General features: G+C 36.2%; 1 protein-coding gene across 1 annotated transcript in view; it reads right to left on the bottom strand.

The window, feature by feature from the left end:
* HCN1 (hyperpolarization activated cyclic nucleotide gated potassium channel 1) overlaps window positions 1-17,378 on the bottom strand; it is a 196,151-nt gene that overhangs the window by 64,348 nt on the left and 114,425 nt on the right. The window contains exon 4 of the mRNA XM_064736283.1: window positions 4,014-4,232. Coding sequence (XP_064592353.1) covers window positions 4,014-4,232 — 219 coding nt within the window. The remainder of the gene's footprint in view (window positions 1-4,013; window positions 4,233-17,378) is intronic.

Genomic DNA, 17,378 nt, shown 5'->3' on the forward strand with positions numbered 1-17,378 from the left:
ACAGAGGAAATTTTAACCTATCTTAAATCATGAAAATTCTTTGGCACTCACAGCATCAGGCAAACATCTTCCTACTAGGAACCGCCAACATCTAAAGGAGGAAATATTTAAGTAATGATCTTCACCTCCTTGTCAAATGACAGCTCATTTTGCCTTCTTTATTTCACACTAGATTGTTAACAAGTTTAGCATATGCATTTCTGGTTCTTTCAAATAAATGTCTTTGAAAAGGCAATTTTTGCCTTTTCAAAGACATTTATTCAACACCTCTGACATTTTATAATGTCTAGAAAGTCAGCATTTATCTTTGCGATGTGCTGACTTTCTAGACATTATAAAATGTCAGAGGTGTTGTCACTTAGAATATTGCTTTTAGTTATTACTGCATTCCTCTTTGACTTACACCAAAGTCAGGAAGGAGAGAGTGCTAAGATGATATTGATTGGTGATTTATTCAGTGCTTTTCTAAGGTAGAGTGGTCCATCAAACTTTATTACTGTAAAGAGAATATGGATTAAGTAGACCTGAACTGGACATCTCTCTCCTTTTTTAGGTATAAGCCCTTCACTAATTGATACCAGGATCTGATGTATGTATTAAATCTGAGAGACCATTTTTTCCTGTGAGAACAGTTCCACTACTTCAGCAGAAAAAAGACTGAACTTCAGCAAAGTGAACAGAATGTATCAATGCATTCTTTTTTTACCATTTCTCAGAGCACAAGTTTACTGTCCATTTCCTACATCTGATGGCTTATAATCACTCTTAATTTTCTGATACATTTTGGCCCATAAGAGTAAACCTGCGGAACAATATTTGCTTCATTAACATGTTGTGATTTCTCTCAGCATGTAGTGCTTGGCACAGATCAAATGCTTTGATAGAGTTTGACATTTGGCTTAATGAAATATCGTTCTTCTCTTTCTGTGTGTAGTTCTTCCATTTTGAACTATGTCTGTTCTAGTTTTGCATACCTTGAGCTTTGGAAGCACCTGAATGAGAGAGATTTCACCAAATATTTCATTTCTGGCTGCTTTCAGAGTGAGAAGGACCAGAAATTTCCTTTAATTGGTTGCATTCCACAGATACATTCAGGATGTTATTCAGAGAAGAATCAAATAAGAACCTCTTTCTTATCTCCACTATCATTCTGTGTTGCCTAGAAATTCATATTAATTTCATTATTTTACGTAATTCTTACAAGGAAACAAATGGAGCCAATAAATATACAACCCGAGATATACTTGTCTAAAAAAAGAAGTTGATCCTGGCCCTTAAGTCCAAAAAAATGAAAGAAGTCCCCCTCTTTTTTTTTAATTTCAGAAGAAAAAAACCAAAACAATACACTATGCAGAAACAGATTATGGAATATATTAAAACTCTGAAATCTGTAGCTGGAATTTCATCTGCCTTTTTCTAAAGTGTTAGATACATGAAATATAAAAAATTTTTGTCTGCCAGTATTTTAGACAATACAATGACAAGATGGGTACAACAAAATAATCTTGAATGCCATTAATGTAGTTTGCAGAATAAAGACAAATATAGAATACCCTTTAAGAACTTGTAGTAATGACTTATAATTCTTATGCTATAATCAAAGATTTATTTTAAAATAAGATGAAACTATGATAAAGAAATGGTTAAGAATGTACAGACAAGTCTGTACAGCTGTTATCACTGTATCAGGGTCCAGGCTCTCAGAAATCAGTAGAAAAATATTATTTGTTCAAGACATCCTTTTAGCCCTTAATAAACAGCGTAAGAATAGATTCCAAAAAATAAGAAAAAAAATTTCTAAAGGATATAATTTGCAATTTCTGGCTTATTTCTGAAATTTCTAATTGTCAGTGCCATGCTATTCTTTACCTCAGAAGTCAGGAAACAAGTCAGAAGAAAAAAACAAAAGAAAAAATGAATGTATTGAGAATGGCAAGAGCTGAAAAATGTTGGATATTTCCATGCTAATGTTTAACAATGTGTGTGCATAAAATCAGAGAGCAAACGAATAAACAGAAAGTTTTGTTTGCTGTTTTGCAAAAAGATGAGAAATACAATACTGATTGATTGTTGCTGGGTTTCAATTTACAAAACAAGTGCAATTGACACTGGCTTTACTCAGCACAGTTTAAAATACATAGATACCTTTACCATGTACTATATTTCTGATGCTCAAAATATTGTGATATACTGCTTCAGCCAGCAAGATCTGAGGATAATGATTAACATGAGATTTCAGGTGAGTAGTGACATTCTTCTGCTTTCTTAAATCTATGTATATATGTGTATGTATGTTGACCCTAGCCTGTAATGATGCTGCAGTCATACTTCATGTCCATGGTTATGAGATTTCTGTCCCAGCTTCCTAGAAATGTCCCATTTAGAAAAAATTACTTTCCTTCTTGTTCACAGAACAGACCTAATGAGCCAGTTGAGTCAGGTAACCCACCAGGATTAGCCCTTTGACATTATACTGAGATGAATAAGGGGGTTTCGTCACTGACAGAACTCATTTGGTTTTAATCATCATCTCTACTCTCTTTCTAAACCTCTTATTCTAACTTATATTTTATGACACACTACAGCGTGTGAAATTTCTTACTTCCAAACTTATTTTGAACTGTTTTGCTTCCAAACTTTTTTTTGAACTGTTTTGTCAGCCACAAGCAAATTTTTCTGTCACTGAACTTACAGCTCATCTTACCTCTTCTGTCTCTCACATACTGAACCCATGATCTGGATGCAATTTGAGCTTAACAAAACTGTATATAAACCCTTCTTCACCCACACATTCTCATTTCCTCCCTCTTTGCTTCCTTGTAAAGAAAATCCCCCAAGCCATCCAACTCTTTTTTTCCCCCCATCTTTCTTTCCCAGCAAATTCAGGTCATTCCCCTTCATCCTCAGCAGATGCCAGGGTCATCCCCTTGGCTATTTAGTCTCTGCCAGTTTTCTCCCTCAGGTTTGTGTTACATCACACTGTGATTTCTGCCCAGTTTGCCTTTCTGGACCTTGTTACGGACACATGCCAAATACCATTGCTCAGGCTGTGTTTCCTATTTGCTGATGTAAACTTTGATTTCACTACTTTGCCCAGCTGCTCACTACCTCTCCCCTGCTATGGCTCCTCCAGTTCCCCATTTACTATAGTAATGAATTTTGTCATCATTTAAGCACCTCTAATTCTGCATGTTCTTTTTGTCCCTTCCTGAGGTTCATTCTGATCCTTTCTTCCTTATGCCATGATTGCTGGCCATATCTTCCAGCTGCATGCCTTGATCCACACCTGTCTCTGATTTTTATTACACAACTGACAGTTTTAATTAGTACTTCATGAAGAGCCAACCGTGTACCCCTTCATATCTTTTTAATTCCAATCTTACACGGAATAAAACAACTTTTAATTCTTGCTTCATAGTGAACATTCTTCCACTAACCTTTCTCTGCTTTTCCACGTCTGGCCAAAATCCTTTTTGACCTTGGAGAGGACCTTACAGGTCATGGAGTCACACGTAAACAATACTGTTACTAAGCAAATGAAGACCTTTTCTAAACATTCCTCTGAAGAAGTTGCAAGTAAAACTAATTGAATTGGTCTGGTCCTCATATCATGCCATTCTTTTGGCATGTTTAGGGGTGATCCCTGAACTGCACTCCAAAGGAATGACAGGAAATTGTAAAGACATGAACAAGCTACCAAGGTCAAGGCCATGGTTGAAGATACCTAGTTCAACTACCTACAGAACGTAGCAAAGGGATACAAAGCAAGTCTGAAGCAAGGGACAGAGTTTTCACAGAAGAGTACAAAGGAAGTTGAACATCAAGAACCAGCTGCTCTCTAGGCAAAGTAGGTTCCTGCAAAAATTTACTGAACTCATGGAGTGTTCTGAACTCCTTTGTGTTCAATGACATCTGCCAAAGGCTTCACACGCTACTAGACCATTCCATGTAAAGAGTTAAAACATCCCATTAATCCATTCCACAACCTGAGGAGTTGTGAGAAAGTGAGTTACCTTTTCTTGGTATTGTCGTCGTGATGAATCCAGGGACTGGATGAGGGCAGTGGCATGGCCAACAAACATGGCATAGCAAGTAGCCCCCACGATCATACTCAGCATTGTTATCCAGAGGTCGGACATGCTGACGGGGGCGCGGGCCCCGTACCCAATGCAGAGCATGTGGCTCATGGCTTTGAAGAGTGCATATGAGTACTGCTTTCCCCAGGAATCGTTCTGAAAGAAAAGAGACAAGTGACTGAGCCTGCAAGCTGCTGGAAAAAAAATTACATTTGTACCTGTTTAGTGGGATCATAGATTGCTGCCTCTGAAAGACTAGTCGGGTAATGTATCCTCTATGTTTGAGAAGAGGTATTCCTTCTAAATTAACTAAAGTGTCAGAGATTCTGACAGATAATACTTATCACAGTGAAATGAAATAAAATTGACTATTTTTAATACATGATTACATTTTTAAATGTGGGTGCTATCCTAATTACAAGGAGACTAAAGGTCAATTTTATTTTACAACCCACGGCTGATGGATAAGAAAAAGCTGAGTACTCAGACTTGTCAAGCCCAACAAGGTGATATTTTGTTTTAATATGTGTGTATATACTCCTAAAGCCCTATTTCTTTCTTTTTGGAATTGTAAATTTTAACACACAACCATATTTAGCTTACTAGATTCCTTCCACTTTTCAAGGACAGAAAAAGTTAGTATTATTTTTTGTATCATCTGTTTATCCTGATTTTTTTTGTTGTTTTTGTAATATTGTGTTTATTACAAGTAATAAATACAATGTTATTTATTGTGTTTATTATTTGTAATAATAATAATAGTAATTATTATCAATATATCAACTGAGAAATAATCTCTATTGAAAAGAAGTCTGTTTATTCTGCGTCATAGCAAACTTATATTCATAGTCAAGTCTGTGAAAGTCAGCTCAAAAAAAGGTGATGCCTAGGTCCTGAATTTCTAATGTGCAGCTACCCCTCCCAGCCTCTCTGGTAGATTAGAAGGACATGACCTCTTGCTCATAACCTTTTAAAATTGCAAAGATGTTGGCAGTATCCTTTACATAAAGACAGTCAAAGGGGCTGTTCCCAGCAAAAAAGCAGATACCTTAACGCATTCCAAAAAGCCCAGGGACTCCTTGTCAGATTTTTCTGTTTTCCAAGCCAAAAGAATGAAACAGGGAGACAAACAGTGCTTGCAGGCACACAGCACACATGTGAGAAAACACAGTATTTACCACAAAAATAACCAAGAACAAATTCAAAAATGAAGAAGTAAAGAAGGAGAAACTGGGATGACAGGAGAAAAATTAGTCAGTTATATAGTATAGCGTGTAATATACAGGACCAAAAGTAACAAATTTATTACCATAGATTTCCATATCAGCAGCTATATACAAGTTTATGTATGACATAAAAATATTTGTGTCTTTCTGCTGATACAAGTTGCACTCAAATGCTCTAATTTCTCAAAGAGCCACAAGCTTGCTCTCTTGCCATTTGAATGCCAAGGTTACTAACTATCCTTGTGCTTGACATCTATTAAAATGCTTTTTCTAGACCCCCTATTAGCCTAAATAACTAGTAACAGAAGATAAGCTACCAATTGTTGTATTGCAGATGACACAGCTAGTACTTATTTACTAAATGTAATAATTTAAAAATTAATGGTTTCTCTGTACTTAACGCTTGTTTCATGTTGCAAGTCAAATCTTTTTAGATTTGTGAGCTGTTGCTTTTTCACAAGTTAAAATTTTGTGTCATAAAAACAGCTAAGGAATAGGTTTTGAGTGTCTGCACTTCAAAAACAAAAAAAAAAAGAAAAAAGAAAAAAAAATATCTTAGCTCGAAGCCAGGTAGGTTTCAGTGACCAATAAGGAATATTATTTCAGACTTTCAGACCCTGAGTATTGTTTCAGAATTAGTGACTTGAAGAAACTTCTCCAAAAAATCTCCAGTTCAGGACTGAACAATCCAGTCTGAGCACAGAAACATCTTGCTGTTGGGGTCATTGCAGATATTCTAACGCAAATTACCTATTTCTCAGGAAAGCAACTTAAAAATATTAAGGCACCATTTATTTTTAAGACCTTTCCCTCCAGCTGGCATCAAACTCCTTGTGCAGAAATAACTAATGAGGAAATTTTAAGAGACCTGTGTCAAATTCTTTAGCAGTTGTGCTTTATATAGTTTAAATTGGGAAAACAATAAACTGCATGCTAGATAAAATATACCCAGGGTCTTTCAAGGCTACAAGTAGTGTAATTAAAGCCACAGCATTCATGAAGCTGTAAGATAAAACCTTCAGTTCTTGTAGGGCTCCATAAAGTTGATCTTTCTCCTAAGTTTATTAGAATAACTATTATAATTAATTAACCAAAATAAAAGTTAATCTTGATCCTGCCTATGAATATTTGCTATCATATCCTTGGTGTGATAAATCCCAATTAAAATACCTTCTACAAAATTACATTTTTACACCACAGTCTCTGAGTTAAGCTGAACACCAATGATTTTATTTCTTGACTGAGATATTTTTCAGGTTTGTGAATCACAGTTTTAAGTAAAATACCACTATTTTAAGAAAGAATAAGAAAATGGAAGAGAGGAGTAGCAATAAGCAAGAAAATACAAAGAATATTTCTGACCAACTAGGGTAGTAGGGTGAGTGAAAAATAAATTGAATTTATTTTTTTTTAGTAGTACTAAAGAAGTACTATTAAAAGGGAATAAGTAGGAATAAGAGAGCTGTAATGACAGAAGAGAAATAACTAAAAATTTACAATAAAAAAACCAACGTTAATGATATATGTTTAACTATATATCAGCCTTTTAGATATATATGTTTATACAGACATATATAGATATATCTGCACCAAAGTGTGATCCAACACCTCAGACAGTCACGACTGCACTGAATCCAGAGTGGAGGTCATGGCCATCTCAAATGGCCATTTTTTAATACAAACAGCATCAGCTTTTACTGTGTAGCTTACTACAGACCATGTTACAGGCTAGGCAGATTTCAGGCATTTGTGAATGGATGGTCCAGAGCAGCAGGCCCCCAGACAGGCAAAAAGGTTTTCACAAAAAGTGAATTACAAAAAAAGACGGACAAAGCATCTGAATTCAGCTTGGATTTCTCTGAGGATTTTGTTGCCAAAAATAGCTTGCCAATGTGTTTTTGTTTCTTTTCTTTAACGACAGGCTTTTAGTAAAATCAGGTGCAAAAATTGGTTTTTTAGTTTGCATGGGGATATTTTTTAAAATGCTGGTCAGCAAATACCATTGTGAAGGGTGCAGATTTCTGTACAGCTACTTGTGTTGCTCAATGATTTATTCCATATATAAACCACTTAAAAAGAACATTGATTCTAATGTCAAATCGTGTATATCATGTATGTTACAACCAATGTCACAAAATGAAATAATAATTATTTATTTTCCTATTAGTCTTGTATGACCTAAGGGTTTTGCAGGAATAACACTAATTTTGTTTCATTGTGAGGGGCTGGAATTTTCCAAACCTTGTTCCAATGTGCTGCTCTTTGCTGTTAAAAAGCAGGGTGTGACCATTTCTCTGATGCTGACCTACATTGGTATTTTTTTTAATAATAAGTAATTTTGCACCTGCATAATGAAATTTTTGCATAACACATTTACAGATAATATCCCTGAGTTAATTAAAGGCCATTCTATGAAACAGAAGATCCTGGTTTTATACAGGCATCTTTTCTTTAATACTATCTTAAATACTAATATTTTTATAATTACATATTAAATGTTTTCCAAATACCCATATTCTATTTTTAAGGTATAGATTAAAAAACTTCAAAAACAACAACAAGAAAAAGCTGAAAAAATCTCCTACCAATTAATAAAAAAGGGCATTTAATTTCTTAGTTGACAATGGGTTGATCACTGTTTCCAGATTAGCAGTAATCAGTTTAAAAAGTTTTAAATTAAATGACATTAATTTGGAAAAACTATTAAAGACTGTAATTTTGAGAAAAGCTGTTTATCCAAGGATTGATTACATAATCTAGCTTGATGACATTCCGAAATCCTCACATTTGTGACAGGAATGGTGACTGATCATTTTCAATTAGTTCTGTAACTATATACATTAACTCCTCAGTTATCTACAGGAATACATTAATTCCAGCGCACTTCTGATCCTTAAAAATCTGCGTCCAAGCCTTTTCCTTCACCAAAGGATGTTATGGTTTCTCCCATAATTTCACATGAGACTGCTACAAATATATTTTTATGTATTAACTTTTCACCTCAAAAGAAATAAATTTATTTCTTTCTAATGGACAAAAATAAAAGGCAAATTGTTTTTGTAAGGGGATTAAAAAAGTGTTTCTATTTTTCTATATAATCTATGGAGGTTTTCATCAGGAAATTTTGTTGTCATAAGACAAATCAATTCCACTCCCATATTGTAGTCATTCCCTCAGGCACAGCTTATCTTTTTTCAGCCATATCCTTGCACTGAGATATAAATTGATTTAGAAATCTTGTGCCAATGAGACTATTGCACAGACAGTAATGGTTTCCTCATTTTTGCCTCAGTCCCTTTTTTCTTTCACGTCACAATTACTGCAGGTGTCACAGAAATGAGTCTGTCAGTTTGCAAGGGCATGCTTTGCAATCATGGAGCAAAGACTGGCTTAATTATTAAATGAAATAGTTTCTACAAGGATTTTGAACTCATCCTCTTTCTCTTTTCAAAACTGAAGCAGAAGTAGGGAAGTAGCTCTTCCTCTCTGAAAGAACTTGTCTTATCACTCACACCCCTTTCTTTTATGCTCACCACTGTCTTCAGGTTCTTTTGAAGGTAAGGAGTATCTGAAGGAAGATGTTGACAGGACATAGACAGTCTCTATCCCAGTAAATTTAAAAGTATTAGAAAGCATTTCTGAGCTCTAGAAGTTGATTCCTATGGTTTCACTTTTAGAAATGGTCTAACACTGGCCCCACAGCACTCTGCAAGCAACAGCAGTTGTACTTTGGAGCTGGTCTAGGTGAGGAACCCTTCCTTCTAGGCTGCTGGCATGAGCTTGTCCAGTGCTGGAACTTGAAAAATATTTATTCTGTGAATATAGTAGGTAGCTCCACAACTAGTATCATCCCAGTGCCCATCAAAATTGGGCACTAAAATTGACCTGCGACCATGGAGGCAGCTATAAGTCCATAAGTAAGCCCTCTGGGTTTAGCATTGTCATGGGAAGCCATTGCACAAAATGAATGCAAAGTTAGGTTTTAAGAAGTTGAAGAAAGCATGAAGTGAAGTGGAAGAAAGCATGAAGTATCCTTGCCTGCATGATGTCAGAGACTGTAAAACAAGAGTGGCCCTAAGGAAAAATCTGCATAAATTCTGGGGGGACTTGAGCTACTGCTGGTCAAATTTACTGTAAAAATTAGTCTTTTCCATCAGGAATTCAATTAAACTGTTATTTATAAACTGTATTTTATATATCATTATATAAGTTAGCTGTTTACTTATTTGCAAGTCATTATTTTCAACTGTTTCTAGAAACTGAAGTGTTACTTATAATTTAACTAATCAAAAAAGGCAGGCTAAGAAAAGCCTACGGATGCATGTTGGCAAAATTTTTACCAGGTTATGTCTAACATAGCTAGAAAAAAGATCATGTGATTCTTTTCCTGTGTCAACTACTTAAGTGCAAGTAACACGACAATAGAACTGGGCCTATGCATTGAATCTATCATTTCCTCAGTTATCCATATGTATATCTACATATATACAGATTTACATTTTACGTGCTTTTCCATCAGGAAGCTGCATCATTTTCTGCATCTGCTATCATTCAGTACCTTAGAGCGATGTATTAGTTAAAACCTCAGACAGGAAATTGGAGCTAAATATCATCTCAGCATTTCAGCTTTTAAAGAAGTTGTTTGAATTGACAATGAATAACCAAGTAGGCCAATGTGAAAGATGTCCAGTATTTACTGTTTCAAAACTCATGCAATGGTGAATGCATTACCATGTAAAACCTCTAGATCTTATCACAGCTATTACTACTATGAATATCTTGTTTTCTAAAACTAGTAAACAAAGGCAAGGGATCAGACTTGGAAGACTAAAAATCTCAGTGTTCTAAAATTCTTATGAAGTGCAAGGAAGAAGAGCCTATTTTAGGAAGTGTGCAAGTATGTATGATTTAAAACAGAAAAACCCTGAATCGGTAAGCTCAGGGAAATAAGCAGATGTCTGCAGAAACTTCTGAACACTTCTCTCAGCTGATACGTGCACAGATAGCAGATGGTGTGACTCAGCATATACTTTCAGGAGCAGCACTAGCAGGAAAAAAATAAGAAATTGTTTGGCATTCCATTCCACAGGAAAAGAAATTTGGAGGAGCAATGATTAAATATGATATATTTACTCTGTTCAGAGGAGTTACATGACTTTGTTGTCATTACAGCTTGTTCATTTTTTGATGCTATGTCTTTGGCACTAGCCATCAAACAAAAACAATGTAGCATGGCAGATCTTTCTTTTTATTTTGATTATTTTTCCTGATGCAGAAAATAGTGAACATTTATCCACTAATACACTCCCTCATTAAAAGCAAGTAGCCAGAGTGTCTACTTGTGATCACCTTTCTGAGGTAAAGATGAATAATTTTCATTGCAGAATGAAGTGTGAAAAATTCATAAACAGCAGAAAAAGGGCAGATATTTGGTTTATGCCCACAGTCTGGTCTTTCACATATATTTGAGGTGTTATGTTCAAACAAATAGGTCCATTGCATTCAAAGGGATGAGAAGATATGCTCACAGTTTTATAGGGGAGGATTCCCTATACACTGCTCAGTATTGTTCTTCATTCTTTGTATCTGTGCATAGTTAAGAGATACAGTAGTGAGTTTTTACAGCTGTAAATACAAAGTTACAAAATAATAAATTAAATCTTTTGGGAAAAATACTTCTCCTGTTCTTTTGCCTGTGAATCATCTCACTATGACTCATCCTCTTATCTGACCATTGTGCTCCCTTAACTGAACCCAGATGACTGAAGAAATAACATTCCATTGCAAAGGACTATTTTAATAACAATTTTAAGGGAATTTCAGCTTACAAAGATGTTAGAAAGCTCTTATCAATTTTAAAGCAAAAAATATGAAAAGTACAAACTATATTTTTCCAACAAGAAAATTTAAAAGTGCTAGAAAACATTCCCCTATTATAGAATTTGACTGTCTATAGAAAATACTTTTTCAGAAAACTAGGTTTGGCTCAAGCTAATTAATATCTTCCAGAACAGCTCCTGAACCAGCCTGAGAGTTAGCAGAGGTTGACCTGAGGCCTCCTTGTTTTGGTAACTAGGAAATCCAGTTGCATGGAAGCCTGTTGTGGAAGCAACTGACTTCCAGGATAAAAAAGAGACCTGGGCCTACTTAATCTATAATATCAGTACAACCCCCTTGTCAGCCAGTCAGCTACAAACTAAGGGATGAATACTGGTGAAAGAATTATTCCAAATTGTACCTGTTACTTCATCTCCTTCCCATCTTCTGGAAAAGAAAATCAGAGTGCAGGGAAGCAGACAGGCATGTTTAAAGGATTTGTGTTTCAGTTCCCTAAAGAACTCCCACAGGATGTGAACTGCTTCTCTAAGAGGGGTGTCAGGCAGATCTTTGCCAACCCAGTAATGATTTCTTTTTGTGTGTTTTCAAACTGAGCAGAAGGTATCATCTTTAGCAAAAATTACTGCTTCTGGAGAGCATTCCTTCTCCCCTGATTTCAAATCAACTTCACTATTATATAACATATTTTAAAAATTAGTTTTTACAAACATTTAGCATTGAAACAGATTAGTTACCATTAGTTATCATTTGTGGTGCTACATCTTTGGCACTAGCCATCAAAGAAAGACAATGTAGCATGGCAGATCTTTCCTTTTATTTTGATTATTTTTCCTGATGCAGAAAATATTGAAGATTTATCTGCTAATACACTTCTCCAGTGAACAAAGTTCCTTACTGAAATTTATCAAATAAATTAAAAATCTGATCTAGGCAGTTGGCTTTTGTTTTCCTTTGTCATAATGCACTCAGATTTTGATTATGTTCAAACCACTATGATTTTTTATCCCGGAATAAACTAAGTGCCATTGTTTACAAGGGCCTGGCTGGAATAGATATACACTGCCTACAAATGGGAAAATATGTTCTAATCACAATAAGTATCATGTGGTCACAGTAAGTGATTACAAGCATATCTACAGGTTTCTTCTGGGCAAACAATGTATCTTAAAATTAATTTTCTTACAGGAAAAGAAGAAAAACCCAATACAATGGCATATCTAATAAGAGAATACAGAAATCTTGCAAGGAAGCACTTTTAATGAGCAAATTTGTTCATGAAATAGCTCTGTTCAGGAGAGGCAAGAATTCAGTGTGCACTAAAGACAACGTATCTTTTTGTTCTGCTCCTTTCATTTGGAGAAAGGAGCTGGATATAATGTAAAACAGTTTACTTAACAAGCCTCAAGTAGTGAATCAAACCATTTATGAAATGCTTTTACAATGCAATCACCAAGAAAAGCTTTGCATTTTTAAGAGTAGCTATCTAGATAGTCAAGAATAGGCAGATGATAATGTGGGCTTAATATAGAGCAGTTCTGGGAAGCAGGAGAAGGAGTGAAGTGACATAAACCTGACTCGTGACTCCATAGTGTACTGCTTCACTGAAAACTGCTAGGAAGAATCTACACCATCACAGACAATATTTGCAACCAATTTAGGAAAGGGAACTTGGTAGAAGGAGCTCAAGCTTTCTACTATGTGAACAACTCAGACTAGACAGCAAATTATGTGAAGCATCCAATGGTAAATAAGATGACAAATGGAAATTGTATTGTTTTGGAAGGAGACACTGAGCTTTCTGAGTGTTGTCACCATTGTCTTTGAATCAAAGGGTTTTAAAGCTACATTAAAAAGGGCAGGAAACAGCAAACCTCACAAGTGGCAGAAAAAGCTATCATTAGGAAATATCTAGGCAAACTTGATACGTAATTTGGAAAGTACATAGACAGATATGCACAAAATAATAGTATCCCAATGGTTTCTCACTGCAAACATTTCAAAATGTTCAAACATTTTCCAAGACACATCTTCTGCCTTGTTTTATGTATAGGCATACTCCAGTTAAATTAATTTCCCTTGTAAATATTTTTAAGAATGTGTCCTTAGAGGGAAAAAAAAAAAAGGTTACAGCAGATTAAAATGGTATAAACTGATCTACTCACAAAGACTCTGAATATGTTTTAATCTGCTTAAAAATGAATCAAGGTGAACCAATGCTACTTTGACACAGAGAATCGGCATAAGGGTAGGATTGGGATTTGTGAGTTACTGAATCCAGTGATTTAAAAACCAGGTTTTTTCTCTAGTAAAGTGGTTCTTGGTACCATATGGGCTAATTCAAGTACTGCTCTGCTTAGTCCATGGATATAAATGCTACCATGTTTTATTTAAGTAACGAATTTTTTAAGGCAGAGGATCTGTGCTGGTTTTAAGCATTTTTATTTTTTTTTTTTTTCCCTTAGCTAGTACTTTCTTGTCATTTTTTCGATAAATTTCCTCACCTGATGCCTTTGAGACTCTACCTTGCATCTGGTTAGTTCACAGTTCTTCAGAAAATTACCTCACTAAATATCTGAGCCCTCAAGAGGCTGATCTGCATTTTTGGTAAAGCAAATTCTTCATCAAATACTACGTCCTACAAAAAGCTGTGCATTATTTTATTAGGCAGTGACAGCAGGAAGCAAAATAGTTCTGCAGCTGAAAACCTATTTTGGCTCTATGAAAAGAACAAACCTCAGTGTCAAACCAAGTAGGCTGAATCTAGGTCAGAGGCTTTTTTTTTCTGAGAATACATCAGAGTTTCCTGATGACCTTTTCTTAAACTCAGATGCCTTAAAACTCTAGGTGCTTACTAGAGTCTGCAAGACTTTCAAGGTAACATAATACAAATAAAAATTATTTAGCAGCCTAAATACCACACACAAAATTATGTCTAGGCATTATAAAAAAAAAGACTGGCTTAGTGAGTCACAAAAATTTCATTTCCCTCTTCTAGCAGAGGGAGGTTAATCTAAATCATAGAAGAATATTATGACCTTGAGGGTTTGAACTTTGGACTCTGAGGGGAAGGAGGGGGAACATGCTCCTCTTTCATCATCCTTGAGGGAGTTAAGAGAGCACCTGAGTGATCCTGCAGCATTCACCCAAGAGATGTGCAGCACCCAGTTCCAGCTAAAAAGACAGTGCCCACTTGGTTGCTCTGGGCTTCCTCAGGTACAGCCACCCCAGAGCGAGGTGCAGTGTCAAGGACAGCCATCAAGGCCAGCTTGACACTGACAGTATGTGACAGCACATCAGAGTCACGATCCTGTGACACCATGCCTGTGCTTCTGGACAAATATGAACATTTTTGCATGGTCGTGCAAAAAAGGACTGGGCAGACTACTAGAAGAAACACATAGTGACAGCTGCTAAACACCTGGATACCAGCTGAGAACCTCAGCAGCAAATTTCTGAAAACTGAAAGAATCACCACCCCATGCTTACAGTGGTTTGAACTTTCCTGGGCATCTTCCCTTGCCATCCTTGGAAACAGAACAGGGAGGGAAACTGCAGGGAGACTTTCTGCTGGTCCCACCTGCATGAACTCCCAACAGCTCAACCATTAACTGGGACACATTCAGTTTGTCTTTATACTGCTCTTGTTTCCCTGTCCAACTTTCTACCTGTTTAAGTAAGTCCAGAGGAGGCCTACAAAGATGATCAAAGGGATGAAGGCTGAGAGAGTTGGAATTGTTCAGCCTGGGGCACCTCTGGGAAGACCTCTTAGCAGGCTACCAGTACTAACAGAGGGCTTATGAAAAAGAGGGTGAGCAACTTTTTACAAAGGCACGTTGATAAGACAAGGAGAAATGTATTTAAACTGAAAGACAGTGGTTTTAGATTAGAATTAGATATATATATATAAAGAAATTCTTTACTGTGAGGATGGTGAGACATTGGAAAAGGTTGCCCTGAGAAGCTGTGGATGTCCCTCCACGTCTTGAAGTGATCAAGGTCAGGTTGAATGGGGGCTTTAAGCAATCTGGTTTAGTGGAAGGTTTAACTTTTCTTTAGCCAACTTGCCCTGTCACAGTTCCATAGCAAGTATTTATAAAACAACTGTTTCATCCACAGAACAATGGTAATGCCATTTAACTACTTAGAAATGCTTGGAAGTCCAATGGGAAAATTTCACACCTACAACATAAAAAGGAAGAAATTTTCTTGCTGCAATTAAGAGTTAAACTACATGCATGGATTATAGGAAGACCTGCAAAATAATCCTGCAGAGGAACTAAAACATCCACCTGGTGAGCAGTTCACAGGAACACAGGTTCTTCAGTGGATACTGAGGATAAAATGTTCTGACAGAAGCAGGTAAGGCTGAAGCAGACAGCCCAGGCCAGAGGACAAACCCTGGGGAGAGGCCAGACATGGGATGTCTGGCTCTGATGCTTGAGGGAGGGATGCACAGCAGGAACACTACAATCCTCAGCGATGGACAACGGACAGGAAAAGTGCATTGCACTTTTTTATTGTTTGCACGTGGATGTTTGCAATGGCCAGTGGCTCCATTTGTCCTGAGGTTTGTTTGTGAGAACCAGCACTAAGAGAGAAAGGCATCCCAAAATTTCACTTCAGCTGACTTCAGGTATTTCACTTTGATAGCTAAGTGAGTTGGCAGGTCTCCCTAGGCTCCCTACACAGTCAGTAAAAATCTGACTTCTGCAGATGGTGATTCAGAGTAGAATGTTAATGCAGGTGTTCTTTATCACCTCCAGGGGAGAATTTCTCTTTCCATAAGCTGCCCAGGATCCTATTCAGCTAAAGCTGCATCCATTATCTTCCTGAGCTTCCCTACTGGGCATACCTCTGTTTTCATGGATAGACTTGACACCCCATTTCTTCCTAGCTCCAATCCAGAGGAGAAAATAAAACTCCCTAGAACAGTCTCTTCTCTCAAGCTCTGGTTTTATTTTATGATCCATGTTTTTTCTCTAGCAACTGAACTTTGCAGTCAGATCAGGACATGAGTTTGCCCTTGCCAGTCTGACAAAAGTCAGAGGGGCTCTGTAAGAGGTGCTGCAGATTTGACTCGGTGAATTCTGTTCCAGCACACTGGATTTAATGTAAGCATATTACAGAGACATGGTATCATAAACCATAGATAGGAGCAGGTGAAAGACAAAAAAAGATTCCAAATGAGAACAGAGGAATGCTTAGAATGCAAACACCATAATTATTTACTTATATGGATAAAGTTATACAGCAGAGAGCATGCAGTGAGACAAAAAGAGTTCTTGGATTCAGGGCACATATTTGTAAATCTGTTTATTGAAAGTATGACATTTACCTTGCTTGTAAAATGTTAGGAAGGATTTTAAACTGGAAACATCTAAAAGGACTCAGATTCTAAGGAAAATGGCATATATTTACCAAAAAAATTGCGTTATCTAACATGCAAATGGGGGGAAACCTTTCTTAGCTAGAACTTTCATGTTAACTGGGAACCTGCTACATTTCAAGATTGATTTTAAAAATCTGATAATTGACAGCATATCTATTTAATGTTAAGTAGAATCGAAAGAATAGCCTTTTTTTTAACTTAGTTTGTCAAATCAAAGTAATAGAACCACTCACTTCAGATAGGCTCAGTTAAACTTGTCTTGAAACCAATACCACAGCAATGTTTGAATCTTTTAATAAATCTAGCAAACCACAGCACTCTGCACATACATGGCACTCACTCTGAACAGTGACAAACAACAATCATTTGTTTTTATAACAACCATGATTTGCATCCTCCAAACACATAGCGCAGACAAGTTTAAGCTGAGTTACAGATAAAAACAGTCTGTAACTCCTTTGTAAACACTACAGAGTGAAGTTGTTTTTAAATTAGGTATCAAATGGTCTTGAATCTAATCTCTGAATCTAATTTCAGATCACATGGCTATTTCTTCCTTCTGAAATTTATATCAAAAATCCCAAAATCTGCGTTAAAAAATGAAATATACTAAAGTATTTTTGAAATCCAACCTTTATAGTTAAAACTGTGAAAAAGAACAAGGTCACTCAGTGGAGGGAAGGTCATCAGAGGATATACATCAAGGCAGCTTTTATTCTTCAAAACAGCAAAGTACCATGCTTTTTTTTTACTATCTTTTAAAATAAAATTGAGAGTCATTATTGATTAGAAACACACGTTATAATGCATTTGGGTGTGGTTTTGATACCATATTTAGTTTCTAATTCA

The sequence above is a fragment of the Zonotrichia leucophrys genome, chromosome Z (genome assembly GCF_028769735.1).
Source record: "Zonotrichia leucophrys gambelii isolate GWCS_2022_RI chromosome Z, RI_Zleu_2.0, whole genome shotgun sequence".
NCBI lineage: Eukaryota > Metazoa > Chordata > Aves > Passeriformes > Passerellidae > Zonotrichia > Zonotrichia leucophrys.